Source organism: Borostomias antarcticus, assembly GCF_949987555.1.
Source record: "Borostomias antarcticus genome assembly, chromosome: 4".
In the NCBI taxonomy this organism is placed as follows: Eukaryota; Metazoa; Chordata; class Actinopteri; order Stomiiformes; family Stomiidae; genus Borostomias; species Borostomias antarcticus.
The window spans coordinates 8,180,908-8,196,638 of record NC_140237.1 but is presented as its reverse complement, the minus strand read 5'-3'; the positions used below and the strand labels follow the sequence as shown (position 1 = coordinate 8,196,638).

Genomic DNA, 15,731 nt, shown 5'->3' with positions numbered 1-15,731 from the left:
ATGTTTGCCATCCCCGGAGGATCATCCCTCTCTCTCTCACACACACGCATACACACACACACACACACACACACATTACTCACGGCTATTCTGAGTTAGCTGAGCTAGCGTCTGAATCTGCGTTTTCCTCATTGTTCACTTTTGTGTAGCAAATAAAATACATTACATCATGCTACATTAGTTATATATATTTAGCAGTTGCTTTTATCCAGATCGACTTACAATGTGCATTCAACAAGAAAGACAAAACATACGTTTGAACATTTTTATTTATTAATCCTGGCTAAAGAGTTTCCTTGTGCACAGCAAGCGATAATATTTACAAAGACAAACAACATGGAAGGTCATGTCAGTCTGGGAGCCACTTCTATGGAGTTGATTCTCAGGATGGTCTGGGGCTGGACAATGACTGGCAGAGACGAGAGAGAGAGGAAACCGTTAGTCTGGAACAGTCAAGATGACACCAATCACCAATAATACAATACCAATATAACTTCATCATTATAGGCTACATTTACGTACATCTCAAAGTTGGTTACTTAACATCAGCTCCAGCAGTCTGAACCTAACCTCGCATCACTAGCCTGTCCTCGGGGGAGAGCCTGCTTTCTATTCGCCTGGTTTCCGGTCTAGAGCCGCTGCATCCCGTCACACAAATGCCAAATGGAGCAGCCTAGTCTCGCCAGTCGTTATGAATTAGAATAAAACATGGAAATACCAAACGAAGTAGCCTAGTGCAGAAGAAGGTCTTGCTGCATCAGATCATAGGTTTATGGGTAGGTTTGTTTTTGGACAGGGAAAACGCTATCCACTTAGACCGGGAACCACAACTGCAAAGCAAATAGTCCCCAGGCTAGTCTGAACCTGGCCTTCCTCCCGAGGAACCAGTAGGAACCTAGAGGAACCAGTATGAACCTGAGGAACCAGTAGGAACCTAGAGGAACCAGTATGAACCTGAGGAACCAGTATGAACCTGAGGAACCAGTATGAACCTGAGGAACCAGTATGAACCTGAGGAACCAGTATGAACCTGAGGAACCAGTATGAACCTGAGGAACTAGTAGGAACCTAGAGGAACCAGTATGAACCTGAGGAACTAGTATGAACCTAGAGGAACCAGTATGAACCTGAGGAACCAGTAGGAACCTAGAGGAACCAGTAGGAACCTAGAGGAACCAGTATGAACCTGAGGAACCAGTAGGAACCTGAGGAACCAGTAGGAACCTGAGGAACCAGTATGAACGTGAGGAACTAGTATGAACCTGAGGAACCAGTATGAACCTAGAGGAACCAGTAGGAACCTGAGGAACCAGTAGGAACCTAGAGGAACCAGTAGGAACCTAGAGGAACCAGTAGGAACCTAGAGGAACTCCATAGCTACTCTGCTTGTCTTGCCATTTCCTCCCAGGTCAAACTTAATTTTCCTGTTTACTTGATGACTGCTATTAGACTTGAGCAGAGTGAGGAATGTAGGTCATCAATTCAGTCTAAAACCAGAATCTGACTAATCAGGCTGCTGATAATATCCCTGGAGTCACTCAGTTGGTCAGCCAAACAGCCAGCCTGTCAGCCAATCATCAGAAACAGACCAGTCAGTCAGCCAGTCAGTCAGTCAGTCAGTCAGTCAGTCAGTCAGTCAGTCAGTCAGTCAGTCAAATAGACAGTCAGTCAGTCAAATAGACAGTCAGTCAGTCAGACAGTCAGTCAGTCAGTCAGTCAGTCAGTCAGTCAGTCAGTCAGTCAGTCAGTCAGACAGTCAGTCAGTCAGTCAGTCAGTCAAATAGTCAGTCAGTCAGTCAAATAGTCAGTCAGTCAGTCAGTCAGTCAGTCAGTCAGTCAGTGGCATCATTAGAGTGGGCGGCAGGGTCAGGCAGACGTAGTGGAATCAGGCCGTCACAGAACGCTGAGGAAACCTGAGTAATGGGTCAATGCTGCATTGCCTCAGTAGCACACAGTGAAACAGTGTTAATGGAACTTTCAGTCTTTACAGTAGGAAAAACTAATGTCACATGACCAGTAGAAAGCTGACGATGTTAGTAGAGGAGCCGATTAACACAACCAGACCCTGGAGAAGCTCTGGTTCTCTTTCTGGTTTCACATGAAATATACTGCATTTGCGATATAGAGTACGCAACTGTTGCTCATCCTTTTAGACTAGAGTTGGCTACATTTGGGCCTCTAGCAGAGAACAGGACCTACTCCTTTTCCTCTGGTGCCGGTGCCTCTTCCTGAAGCGCATGTGAACTTTGGGCCAGGACTCCGTCTTCTCAATGACTGTAGCCTCCACTCTGACCAGCTCTCTGCTACAGGGGAGGGAAGAGAGGGAGTTAAAGGAATATTCTGATTTTTTTTTACTAGGGCCCCATTTTCGACTTACCTATGTTTTTCACTGATGGAGATCATTTTTAGTTAATCCCGTGCTGTAGATAGCTTTGTGTCATTCCACTTCCCACTGGTGGCTAATGCTAGTGCAACACCCCCAAACACCCAAAGCGCACCCAAAAACAAATTAAATATTCTTTTGTGTCCATTTACCATCCGTTTTGAATTCAGACTAATGGTGTAATCCGTTTTCGTTTGGGGACCTATATTTCTGTCGCTTGAACTTTGTTGACATTGACAAGCGCTGGCTCTAGCCGGATCTAACTGAGTGTTACTCCGCCTGCCGACTCACACAAAGATAAGTTCCACAAACCAGAACCGATTACACCATAGTTTGATGTAATCGGGAACTCCGTTCCCTACACTGGCTCCCTGTAGCGGCTCGTATCCAGTTTAAAACTCTGGCGCTAACCTACAGGGCAATGAAAGGAACAGCCCCCTCCTACCTCCAGGCCATGGTCAAACCCTACACCCCCTCCTGATCACTACGCTCTGCTACCTCAGGGTGACTGGTTGCCACGTCACTCAGAGGCTCCTGCGGTCGATCGACACGGTCACGGCTCTTCTCTGTCCTGGCCCCGCAGTGGTGGAATGAACTGCCCACTGATGTCAGGACAGCAGAGTCGCTGCCCATCTTTCGTCGCAGGCTCAAAACTAATCTCTTCAAGAAGTACTACAACAATCCTCCCGCCTAAGCACTTATTATATTATATTGCACTGTACTTTAGATTGTGATTCTTGCACTTTGCCTTCAGCACTAGATTATGCTCTTAGTCACTTGTTTTAGAAAGAAGATGCACTTGTGAGTTCTGGCAAGTAGTAGTACATTGGCTCTTCCTACGTTAAATGCAATTATTGTTAGTCGCTTTGGATAAAAGCGTCTGCTAAATGACTGTAACGTAATGTAATGTAATTCAAAACGGATGGTGAATAGACACAAAGCTATCGACAGCATGGAATTAACTGAAAATGATCTCCATCAGTCAAAAACATCATAGGTAAGTTGAAAATTAGGAATAAATAAAAATTCCAGAATATCCCTTTAAGAGTGAGATGACACAGGACAGGTCATAGATGATGATAGCTGGCCGGCCATTCTCTAGCTGTGACTTGTCTGTGTATCATCATCATCATCATCATCATCAGTAGCTGCAGTGTGTGTGTGTGTGTGTATTGTCATCACCATCAGTGTAGTGTGTTTAGCGCTGGTAGTGTGTGTGTGTGTATTGTCATCACCATCAGTGTAGTGTGTGTAGCGCTGGTAGTGTGTGTGTGTGTGTGTGTGTGTGTGTGTATTGTCATCACCATCAGTGTAGTGTGTGTAGCGCTGGTAGTGTGTGTGTGTGTGTGTGTGTGTGTGTACCTCAGCAGAGGCCTGCCGACCAGAGTGAAGTCTTCTCCTCCGACGAGCAGCACCTGTGCACGGCCAACAGACAGTGAGAGAGACGAGGACACAGAACCATAGAGAGACGAGTGGTTTACAAAAAGCTCTCACTACAGGGACAAATTAGTCAATCCATCCGCAGTTATGGCTATGGGAATGAGGTGTGTGTGTGTGTGTGTGTGTGTGTGTGTGTGTGTGTGTGTGTGTGTGTGTGTGAGCTCTACCCACCTTGTCTAGTCGGATCCTGTCCCCACACTCAGCCTGTATGTGGTTCTCTATCAGGATCAGGTCCTCATTGGTCACCTTCCACTGGCGGCTGGCCAGGTGCACCACGGCAAACAGCCTCCCCACGTCCTCCTGGGCCAGCAGGGCGTTCACCTTCCCCACCACCACTGAGCACAGGGAGAGAGGGTGAGAGAGACCCACAGGGAGAGAGGGTGAGAGAGAGACCCACAGGGTGAGAGGGGAGAGACCCACAGGGAGAGCAGGGTGAGAGAGAGACCCACAGGGAGAGCAGGGTGAGAGAGAGACCCACAGGGAGAGCAGGGTGAGAGAGAGACCCACAGGGAGAGCAGGGTGAGAGGAGAGACCCACAGGGAGAGCGGGGTGAGAGAGAGACCCACAGGGAGAGCGGGGTGAGAGGAGAGACCCACAGGGAGAGCGGGGTGAGAGAGAGACCCACAGGGAGAGAGGGGTGAGAGGAGAGAGACCCACAGGGAGAGCAGGGTGAGAGAGAGACCCACAGGGAGAGAGGGGTGAGAGGAGAGACCCTCAGGGAGAGCAGGGTGAGAGAGAGACCCACAGGGAGAGCGGGGTGAGAGAGAGACCCACAGGGAGAGCAGGGGGAGAGGGGAGAGACCCACAGGGTGAGAGGGGAGAGACCCACAGGGAGAGCAGGGTGAGAGAGAGACCCACAGGGAGAGAGGAGAGACCCACAGGGAGAGCAGGGTGAGAGAGAGACCCACAGGGAGAGAGGAGAGACCCACAGGGAGAGAGGAGAGACCCACAGGGAGAGAGGAGAGACCCACAGGGAGAGCAGGGTGAGAGGGGAGACCCACAGGGAGAGCAGGGTGAGAGGGGAGACCCACAGGGAGAGCAGGGTGAGAGGGGAAATGGTGATTTGTATTATAATTGTTTTCTTAAAAGACGGACCTATGGATTCTTGGGGGGAAAAAACAGTGGACCTTTAGGATTTGTATTTGAGTACCCCTGTCCTATTTGAGTACCCCTGTCCTATTTGAGTACCCCTGTCCTAGTCACTCTTGTATTAACTAAGATACCCACTGGAATTTTTTTTCCCCATGGGCAGAAATACGAGGATGAGGAGTTTTTATCTATTTCGGGAGGCTCGGCACCTTAAGCTTCACTGAAGCAGGCTAGTAGTCAGGAAGAGCCGACTCTCTGTGACCAATCAGCGGTGAGCAGTGTTCACACGTCAGTGCAGCTCGCTACGGCTCGCCTGGAAGGAGCACATCTGAACAGAGGAACACTTCATCTCACCTCTACTCAACTTTTGCAAAGCGAAAAAAAAGCAACTACCAATCGAGTGGGTAGTTTTTGGAGCGGTGGAAATGGGCCATGAGGGGAACGCTCCACTCTGCCAGGGCTCCAGTCAAGCGCCACAGAGCAGGGGCAGAGGTGCAGAGCAGGGGCAGAGGTGCGGAGCAGGGGCAGAGGTGCAGAGCAGAGCAGAGGTGCAGAGCAGGGGCAGAGGTGCGGAGCAGGGGCAGAGGTGCAGAGCAGAGCAGAGGTGCAGAGCAGGGGCAGAGGTGCAGAGCAGGGGCAGAGGTGCGGAGCAGGGGCAGAGGTGCAGAGCAGAGCAGAGGTGCAGAGCAGGGGCAGAGGTGCAGAGCAGAGCAGAGGTGCAGAGCAGAGCAGAGGTGCAGAGCAGGGGCAGAGGTGCAGAGCAGAGCAGAGGTGCAGAGCAGGGGCAGAGGTGCAGAGCAGGGGCAGAGGTGCGGAGCAGGGGCAGAGGTGCAGAGCAGAGCAGAGGTGCAGAGCAGGGGCAGAGGTGCAGAGCAGGGGCAGAGGTGCGGAGCAGGGGCAGAGGTGCAGAGCAGAGCAGAGGTGCAGAGCAGGGGCAGAGGTGCAGAGCAGGGGCAGAGGTGCGGAGCAGGGGCAGAGGTGCAGAGCAGAGCAGAGGTGCAGAGCAGGGGCAGAGGTGCAGAGCAGAGCAGAGGTGCAGAGCAGAGCAGAGGTGCAGAGCAGAGCAGAGCAGAGGTGCAGAGCAGAGCAGAGGTGCGGAGCAGGGGCAGAGGTGCAGAGCAGGGGCAGAGCAGAGGTGCAGAGCAGAGCAGAGGTGCGGAGCAGGGGCAGAGGTGCAGAGCAGGGGCAGAGGTGCAGAGCAGGGGCAGAGCAGAGGTGCAGAGCAGAGCAGAGGTGCAGAGCAGGGGCAGAGGTGCAGAGCAGGGGCAGAGGTGTGGAGCAGGGGCAGAGGTGCGGAGCAGGGGCAGAGCAGGGGCAGAGGTGCAGAGCAGGGGCAGAGCAGGGGCAGAGGTGCGGAGCAGGGGCAGAGCAGGGGCAGAGGTGCGGAGCAGGGGCAGAGCAGGGGCAGAGGTGCGGAGCAGGGGCAGAGCAGGGGCAGAGGTGCAGAGCAGGGGCAGAGGTGTGGAGCAGGGGCAGAGGTGCGGAGCAGAGCAGAGCCGCCGGATCATTGCATTTCAAATCCGGCTGCGTTGAACAGCCAATCATGAAAAGGAGTAAACAGCCTCCCTGCACAGCCCACCATCTCAGATTCAGATCCTGCACGAAACCCAACCATCCTCCTAACTAAACCCAATCATCCTCCTACACTAAACTAAACCCAATCATCCTCCTAACTAAACTAAACCCAATCATCCTCCTACACTAAACCCAATCATCCTCCTAACTAAACCCAATCATCCTCCTGCACTAAACCATCCTCCTACACTAAACTAAACCCAATCATCCTCCTGCACTAAACTAAACCCAATCATCCTCCTAACTAAACTAAACCCAATCATCCTCCTGCACTAAACCCAATCATCCTCCTGCACTAAACCCAACCATCATCCTAACTAAACCATCCTCCTAACTAAACCCAATCATCCTCCTGCACTAAACTAAACCCAACCGTCCTCCTGCACTAAACTAAACCCAATCATCCTCCTACACTAAACCCAATCACCCTCCTACACTAAACCCAATCATCCTCCTACACTAAACCCAATCATCCTCCTACACTAAACCCAATCATCCTCCTACACTAAACCCAATCATCCTCCTACACTAAACCCAATCATCCTCCTGCACTAAACCCAACCATCCTCCTAACTAAACCCAATCATCCTCCTAACTAAACTAAACCCAATCATCCTCCTGCACTAAACTAAACCCAATCATCCTCCTACACTAAACTAAACCCAATCATCCTCCTACACTAAACCCAATCGTTGTTCCTTTTATTATTATTTATATATCATAGCTTATTCCCAGAGGTGCACGCCACAGCGAGAGCTTCTGGGAACTCAGGTGAAGGTTTGCGTGGTATGAACCTAAATCTGGGAACTCAGGTGAAGGTTTGAGTGGTATGAACCTAAATCTGGGAACTCAGGTGAAGGTTTGCGTGGTATGAACCTAAATCTGGGAACTCAGGTGAAGGTTTGCGTGGTATGAACCTAAATCTGGGAACTCAGGTGAAGGTTCGAGTGGTATGAACCTAAATCTGGGTATCAGGTTAAGCACACTTCATGCTGGGAGGCACACAGAGTAACTAACAACCACACATCATCCAGCAGGTTACTATACATCACACTCTGATGCCAGCAGCCTGGATTCGCTGGGTAATGTTACAAATGTTTAACAACCATTACTTCACAGAACATGTAACGCACCTGTCAGTTGTTCCAATTATTTGCCACTTGTTTCTTTGTTTTCTGGTTATTCCTAAATTAATTCAGTGCAGGCTGTCTGACAGACTATAGATTGTAGCCCAAGTGGCTTTTATGCGATGTGACGCTGGTGTGTGCAAGCGACCAATCTACAACCAATCTACAACCAATCTACAACCAATCTACAACCAATCAAGGCTATATGTTTTTCATGTCATTCTTGTTTCTTATTGGACATACAGTAGAGAGCACAGTTACTGTATTGCATTATTACATTTTAGCCATTTGGGTGGTAAAAGGGACAGTTCAGTAAGTTCTATTTGGGTTTGATATCATGTCCCAAGGTCGTTATCAAATGGTAGGCCTAGCCAAAATATACAAACTTTAAAGTCAAGTTATGTATTCATAGCCAAATCCTCTTATTTCACTCAATGGCCTTTGTGTCCTGGCACTTTGTGCCCTAAAAGGTTGAGTGACACTGAAGGCCAAATGGCCTTGCCACTAAAATAATGAAATCCCTACCCTGGTGTGTGTATTTAGTTTTGGTCAAAAGATTACATACACTTGTAAAGTTTCCAATAATTTCTAGCGTTTGTGTAGCGTTAGTGAGTCTAATGGTTGTATCAAATGAGCCCTATTTAATGGGCTGAGAGAAGTCACCATGCCACAAAGCTAATTTGATTGACAACTTCCTACATCACCAAAAATGATAACTTATGTTGCTGTATGTATATTTTTGACCTAGCAGGTTTGGTTACATTTTCAGTAGACCCATAATAAATTCATAAAAGAACCAAACTTCATGATTTTTGTGACAAAGAAGTATGTGCTCCAATCATTCTATCACAGAAAAATAAGAGTTGTAGAAATTATTGGAAACTCAAGACATGCCATGCATGTTCTTTACAAGTGACATGTAAACTTTTGACCACAACCGTGTATGAATTAGGGATGCAAACAATTAATCGAAAATTGATTCATTGATCGCTAAGGATTTGTTTGAGCACGTGAAATTTCCTCCATCTACTATCAAACAACGTGGTAGCGAAGCAGCCATCTCAGGAGAACTGCAGAGAAATCAACAGCGGCATATTTTGAAAAATGAAGCGGGCCAAGCAAACTATTGTGTGAGACCACTTCGAAAAGAAAGAACAAGAAGCCCCTTGTAAATACAGTGATGCCGTGTACACGTACAACACGACCACAACACTCTGATAAGTTGGCTCTCCTCGTCTCACCGGCAGCAAACCCCCCATTAGCTCAGTGTTTGCGAGGAGGAGCTGTGACGCGCAGCAGGCAGAAAAAAATAACCCAGTCCGTCCGTAATAAAGCAATGATTAAGGAAAAAAAAAAAAAACTTTTGGTATTGTTTGAAAATTGTGGTATTTTGATTACAATTAATCGATTGATTGATCGTTAATATTACCAATGATCGATTCAGGGACGTGCCTACAATTTGCAACCCTAGTATGATGTATGTATGTATGTATGCATGCATGTCTATGTGTGTGTGTGTGTGTGCGCGCGGTGGTGTCCAGACCTGCGTGTTGCTGCCTCTCTTCCTCAGGGTCCAGGCGGGCCACCTCCGGCCAGGGCGGTCTGGATAGAGACGTCTCTGGAACAAAACTGTCATGGAAGGAGCATGACATCATCATCACCTCACTGCCGACCCGTCACACTGCTTTAGGTGACCTCACTGTCAACCCATCACATTGCTTTAGGTGACAGGAGCGCGGCAACATCATCACCTCACTGTCAACCTGTCACACTGCTTTAGGTGACCTCACTGCCAACCCGTCACATTGCTTTAGTGACGTGTCACAACTCAGTCTGTGTATATGGTTGATGTGTGGCTGTGGCTCAGTAGATAAACCAGGTTGTCTAATGATCGTAGGGTCGGCGGTTCGACTCCTGGCTCCTCCTGTTCTCCTTGAGCAAGACACTCAACTCCAAATTGCTCCCAATGAGCAGGATAGCACCTTGCATGGCAGCTGCCGCCATTGGTGTATGAATGTGCGTGTGAATGGATGAATGAGAGGCCATTGTAAAGCGCTTTGGATAAAAGCGCTATATAAGTTTAGTTCATTTACCATGTATGTGTGTGTTGGTTTCCTGACCTGTGTGTGTTTGTAGGATGTGCAAAGATTGAATGACCCTGGTGGACACCTGGCAACAAGTGGCCTTAGCAGGACACATTATGAAAGCTATGTTCAGCAGTTATAATGTAGTAGATATCTACTATTACAGCCTGTAGCATTAACCTTACCTCGATGGTAACTTGATGGTGTGAGAACCCTGATGGCGTGCAAGAGCAGGGAACAGGACACCTGAAAACAAAGATGGAGGGATAGACCACTGTTAGCGAACTGTCTGCTGGTGACATTTTACCTTTAGGGAGATATCTAGTCTAGAAAAAACAAAAATAAACTTGAGACTGTCTTATCGCCCTTCCATTCAGTAGGCTAGCTCTCTAGACAGCTACTAGCTCTCAAAATAGCTGGATGCCACACAAATAATCCACGGAACGCATTTCCGTAACAGCAAACACACAACATACCCATGTGTTTAATAACGGGCAGTTTCACATGTTCAGTTTGTAATCTCCAGCACGTTCTCAGCATCTGCAGATATGCACCCCTCAAAGTCGCCGCCATCTTGCAATGGTTGGTGTCGCCAACATTTCTTTCCCCAAATTCTGTTAAATCATTAATACTATTCTACTGGTAAGTATTCACTATACACAACTACTTTACAACCACAAAACGTATTTTACGTATTTTTACATATGTATATATTACATATTCGTTCACGGGTGCTGAAGATACAGTAATTAGCTAATGAGGCGGAACCTTTATCTAGGGAGGAAACGATTTCCTCCTTGGGCTGCATTCCATTCCAGGGATTTTTTCCTTTCAATGCGTCCTTGCTCCATCGCCTTCCCAGGGAGATTCCTCTGCACCCCCTCCTGCTTTCCACCTTGCTGTTATCCACCCAAACAGATCTGTGAGGGGAGTGAAGGAGGGCCTCATAGAATGTGGACATGTTTGATCAGATCCTTTAAATTGTGGACATGGAATATGGAAGGAGGACACAGTGGTCTGAACCGGATCTTGGACATCAATAAACGTATCATTCTAGATTACTCTGTAAACTATCACTGTAGATCATTCTAACCTGTAAACTGTCATTCTACATCATCCTAAACCAGCTGTCTCCTTCTCTGCCTGGCAGAGAGAAAGAGCTGTGCTTCACACCAGGGCCCAGACAGACCTTAGGAAACTCACACTGGAGTGTCAACAAACGGAGGAAACAGAACCCAACTCTGTACCAGATACTGAGCCCTGAATGTGCTGCTTAGACTCACACAGAGGGTCCTGAATAGCTAGGATATAGCCTACCGTAGCTTCCTTAATGATTGTGTCATTTTTAAACATGGGTACGGCCCTACGGAGTGTGTAAATGTAGTACAAAGTTGAGCTTATAGATGGGTTTATATTTACTATTCAAGGATGTTCATCAAGGATGTTTATCATATGAAGACATAGGTACCGTGTACAATTAAATGTTTAATAGTGTTTATTCTAATGGTTCCATGGTTGAGGTCCTCTGATGAGTTGGAGGTTTTGGTGGTGGTCCTGATCCTGGACATCACATGGCTTCCCCTCACCTGTATCCTGGCCTGGACATCACAAGGCTTCCCTCACCTGTATCCTGGACATCACAAGGCTTCCCCTCACCTGGACATCACAAGGCTTCCCCTCACCTGTATCCTGGCCTGGTCATCACATGGCTTCCCCTCACCTGTATCCTGGACATCACAAGGCTTCCCCTCACCTGTATCCTGGACATCACAAGGCTTCCCCTCACCTGTATCCTGGACATCACAAGGCTTCCCCTCACCTGTATCCTGGACATCACAAGGCTTCCTCTCACCTGTATCCTGGCCTGGTCATCACAAGGCTTCCCCTCACCTGGTCATCACAAGGCTTCCCCTCACCTGGTCATCACAAGGCTTCCCCTCACCTGTATCCTGATCATCACAAGGCTTCCCCTCACCTGTATCCTGGCCTGGAAGAGGATGATGCTGTTGACCGTGATGATGTTAATGATGTCCTACCCCTTCCCTCGCCAGTAAAACCCAGGCACTGTTAATGTGAATCTTCTCAAACATTTTATTGTACATAAACAAACAAACCAACCAACCAATCAGGATCACACAGTTTGCTGACATAGAAGACTTGTGGAGTGTGGCCCCGCCCCCTGGAGATTCACAGGTCAAGCCTTCAACGTTTCCGAACATTCAGGACCATTACCAGCCAAAACTGTTCATGCCGTCTAATAATGTCAGCAGTTTCTATTTCTCACACCAAAACCACAACAATGTAAAACAAAACAAAAGGAAAATAAAAACTGTTTTTATTGAATGCAGCAAAAGGAGACTTCACAGAATTGTCTTAATACCAGTTTAATCATATGGCCTTCTACAGATGATTGTTTGGTCTTGGTGTTGAGCTAAACATGAGGTGAACCTGTCCCTAAACTAAGCTATACATGGGTTCGCTGCTGAAATTTGGTGAGACGATGTTTGTTCTAGTAGAAAAGGCAATACTGTACAGCCTAGTACCAACAATGAGACCCTATCCCACAGGTTAGCCAGACAAACAGTAGCAGCTGAGAAACAACCAATCACACCAGAATACTGGGTCCTATAGTCCAGTTACAGGAGCCCAATTAGGATTTTTCTTTATCAGACCTGGCACTGATCAGGTTGTTTTTTATGAGGCACTAACACACACACACACACACACACCCCTGAGCAAACACACACACACACACACACACACACACACACACGATTAATCCCAAATTGCTTTAACACAAGCCAGTGCGAGCCCATGCTTTGACGATTGAATTAGATATTTAATCGTTCCATTTCGTTGGGGGACTCTCACAGAACTGTAATGCTAACTTCACCTCAAATCATCCATGGGTCTCTCGCACCATCGTCAAAACACAAACACACATACACACTAGTGAAAACCTACAGGTTACCATCCGACATACCCACACTAAGAACAAACCTGGCCTTGCTCATCTTCTAGCTTTAGAAAGGGTTACGTGTCAGAGAGAAAATGTGACCCACGTGCAAAATGTTTGGCACTGGTTTATTTGTTATTTTAAATTCATTAAACAAAACTAAATCACATTCTGCTGAGGATTTCAGTGCAGTTACAAAAAAACATGCATGCTTAATATCTGCTTAATATCTGCTCGACTTGACAACAAACTCAGGTCTGCTCACTGTGTAATAATGAATATCTTGGTATTCAGACAAAGGCTAATTCTCCACACCAAAAAGAAATGAGATCATATATGTGCCAGTGATGACCCACACACTCTGTAGAACTAACAGGTGGTTCAAGTGTATATCGTTATGTCACGCAATAGAAACTCCCCAAAAATTACACCATGCCAACTGACTAACTAACCCTAGCACAAAATTACAAAGTCATCCCCAGTTCAGCAAAATGTGACCAAAGACAATCCTAGAAAAGGTTTAGAACTGACGAGAGAGAAACACACACTCACACGCTACACTAGTTTCTAGAAACTGACTGGCTGCTTTTCAACACACAAACCCAAACGGAACAGCCGGGGGGTGCTGGGAGGACTGCTTCAACACCAGCAGAAATCAAACACCGTCAGACCATTAAGAAAAAGGTTGAAACAAAATAAAAAAAGAAACAAGATTTTGCAAAAATCTAGTGGTTATGTCAGAAAGTTCTAGAAAAATAGATTCTTTGTTTTTACTCGTAACAATATTCATGTAACTTTATACATTTTTTTTTAAACAGCAGTCTTTCCAGCACCCCCTGCTGGCAGCACAAAGGACAAGTGAGAAACACACAAACAAACCTGTTGATAAACAAGCTAACTAAAGGTCAAAGGTGTCAGAGGAGCGCAGAGGACAAGGGGCTGGAGGAGGAGGAGGAGCAGACGTCACATCAACATGCTAGCCAAAACGAGGAACAAACGGGAGCAGGAAGAGATCTAGGACAAAAACAGAAACAACAGGAGGACAAACCGAGGTTAACACCACCACAGAACACACGACCACAGAACACACACACGACCACAGAACACACACACAGGGAAGAGAAAAGAGGATCAGGAATGAGTATCTCTACATGGGGGGGGGGGGCGGACAGATACACATGGAGGCTAGACATGATACTGAATGGGAGAGAGGGAGAGAGGGGGGGACAACGAGCAACATGCTAAAACATAGGTGAGGATTTACAGCACACGACAACACAGACACCAACCAACAAGCCTGCCTGCTCTGGTAGCCTCATCTACACTGGGACCACACACACACACACACACACACACACACACACACACACACACACACACACACACACGCACACACGCACACACACACACAATAGGCTACTGTGAAAGCTAATCGATTTCAGACAGGTTCCAGGTTTGTGTAAACGTGTGCTTTCATATTTCCATAGAATGATTCTGATCTATTTTGGACACGACTCCAGCTCTGCTCTGACTGGACCTCACAGGCCTCTGACTGGACCTCACAGGCCTCTGACTGGACCTCACAGGCCTCACAGGCCTCTGACTGGACCTCACAGGCCTCTGACTGGACCTCACAGGCCTCTGACTGGACCTCACAGGCCTCTGACTGGACCTCACAGGCCTCGCCGTCTCCCCCTACAGGCCTGTCTGATCATCTCGAATCTCAGATGGAGTGAATCTTTGGGTCTGGGTTTGTGCTTTAGCGTTAATATCAGAGTGTGTATCCGTCTTGTGCTCTAGACCCTCGGCAGCTCGGCCCCCCAGTTGAGGAGCTGGTATCAGGCCCTGGGGGAGATGCAGCTCCTGCAGCTGACCTCTGAACTCTCCAGGGCTCAGTCGGTCGCTCTCTCACAATAAAAGGGAGGCACAGAAAGAAGAATCCATGTGAAGACACGGACACGTACAGTAGAGCCTGCGTATGGTTCATATTCCAGAGGGGTGGAGTGGCCTGTATGTGAACCAGAGAGCTCGATGACTGCGGGCTAGCCGGTTCTACTGGACACCTCTAATGAACAGAAGTTCACCTTCTCCTCCAGATCACCGGGGCAGGTCTGAAGGTCTCCACCCCCCCGTCTGAAGCTCCTCCTACGAGGGTTTAACGCCCGAGTGGACACTGATGGTTTGTTCTGATATAGTTATGTGTAACGAGAGTAATGTGCTCCATCTCTCAAGATTCAGTCTTTGGAGTCACTAGAATTGCGTCAGGCGTTCCGAACCTAGACCTGGCCCTGGACTGGACCTAGCTCTGGATTGGACTGGACTGAGCCTTGTCCTGGATCTAGCCCTAGCCCTGGAGTGGACCTAGCCCTGGCCCCTCTCCTGGACGTAGCCGAGGTCTACCCTGCTTCACCTTACAGTCCTGATCTCTCAGTGGGCAGGAGAGCCAGAGAGACAGGCACACATGTAGGTTTACTCTCAAACAGCCAGAGAGAGAGGGGGAGAGCGAGAGAGAGAGAGAGAGAGAATTAGAGAGAGAGCGAGGCCTGGCGACTCACACCAGGATCAGATAGATGGACACACTCAGCTTAGTAGTCAGTAGTCTCAATGCAGGCATCATCGACTTCACGTTAAGATTCTACAAAATACTGTTGAAGATTCTCAAAACAATAATTTCAATTCAGAGAAATAATTTAGGCAATAAATAGATTCCTGGCACTCAGGAGGAGTATAAAACCTCTATAAAAATAGAAAAGGCATCATAATAGTTTTGTAATATACATCATTATTATCATCAGCTGGACAGTTGGTTCTCCCGTCTCTATAAAGACAGCTGAGCTCCCGGAAGCCTGAATGACTGAGGCATTGTAGTAGTGGACTGTACTGGTCAGCTAGTGGTGGACTGTACTGGTCAGCTAGTAGTGGACTGTACTGGTCAGCTAGTAGTGGACTGTACTGGTCAGCTAGTGGTGGACTGTACTGGTCAGCTAGTAGTGGACTGTACTGGTCAGCTAGTAGTGGACTGTACTGGTCAGCTAGTGGTGGACTGTACTGGTCAGCTAGTAGTGGACTGTACTGGT

At 47.8% G+C, this 15,731-nt stretch overlaps 1 protein-coding gene across 1 annotated transcript; it reads right to left on the bottom strand.

Annotated features, from left to right (window-relative positions):
• Window positions 1-295: 295 nt before the first annotated feature.
• On the bottom strand, window positions 296-10,281 carry mrpl21 (mitochondrial ribosomal protein L21). Its single transcript, XM_084436660.1, has 7 exons — window positions 10,175-10,281; window positions 9,884-9,944; window positions 9,158-9,243; window positions 3,995-4,158; window positions 3,746-3,798; window positions 2,200-2,303; window positions 296-409 (listed from the first exon to the last, which is right to left on the bottom strand). The coding sequence occupies exons 1-7, from the start codon at window positions 10,269-10,271 to the stop codon at window positions 345-347; spliced, it is 630 nt and encodes a 209-aa protein (XP_084292786.1). The 5' UTR covers window positions 10,272-10,281; the 3' UTR covers window positions 296-344.
• Window positions 10,282-15,731: the final 5,450 nt, after the last annotated feature.

Excerpts from the sequence above, each read along its gene's own strand:
- mrpl21 (XM_084436660.1), bottom strand. The coding sequence starts at position 10,271 with ATGGCGGCGACTTTGAGGGGTGCATATCTGCAGATGCTGAGAACGTGC. Across the intron at positions 4,159-9,157 it reads AGAGAGGCAGCAACACGCAG|TGGTGGTGGGGAAGGTGAAC; the intron begins GTCTGGACACCA and ends CCCTGTGCTCAG. Across the intron at positions 3,799-3,994 it reads ACAGGATCCGACTAGACAAG|GTGCTGCTCGTCGGAGGAGA; the intron begins GTGGGTAGAGCT and ends GGCCGTGCACAG.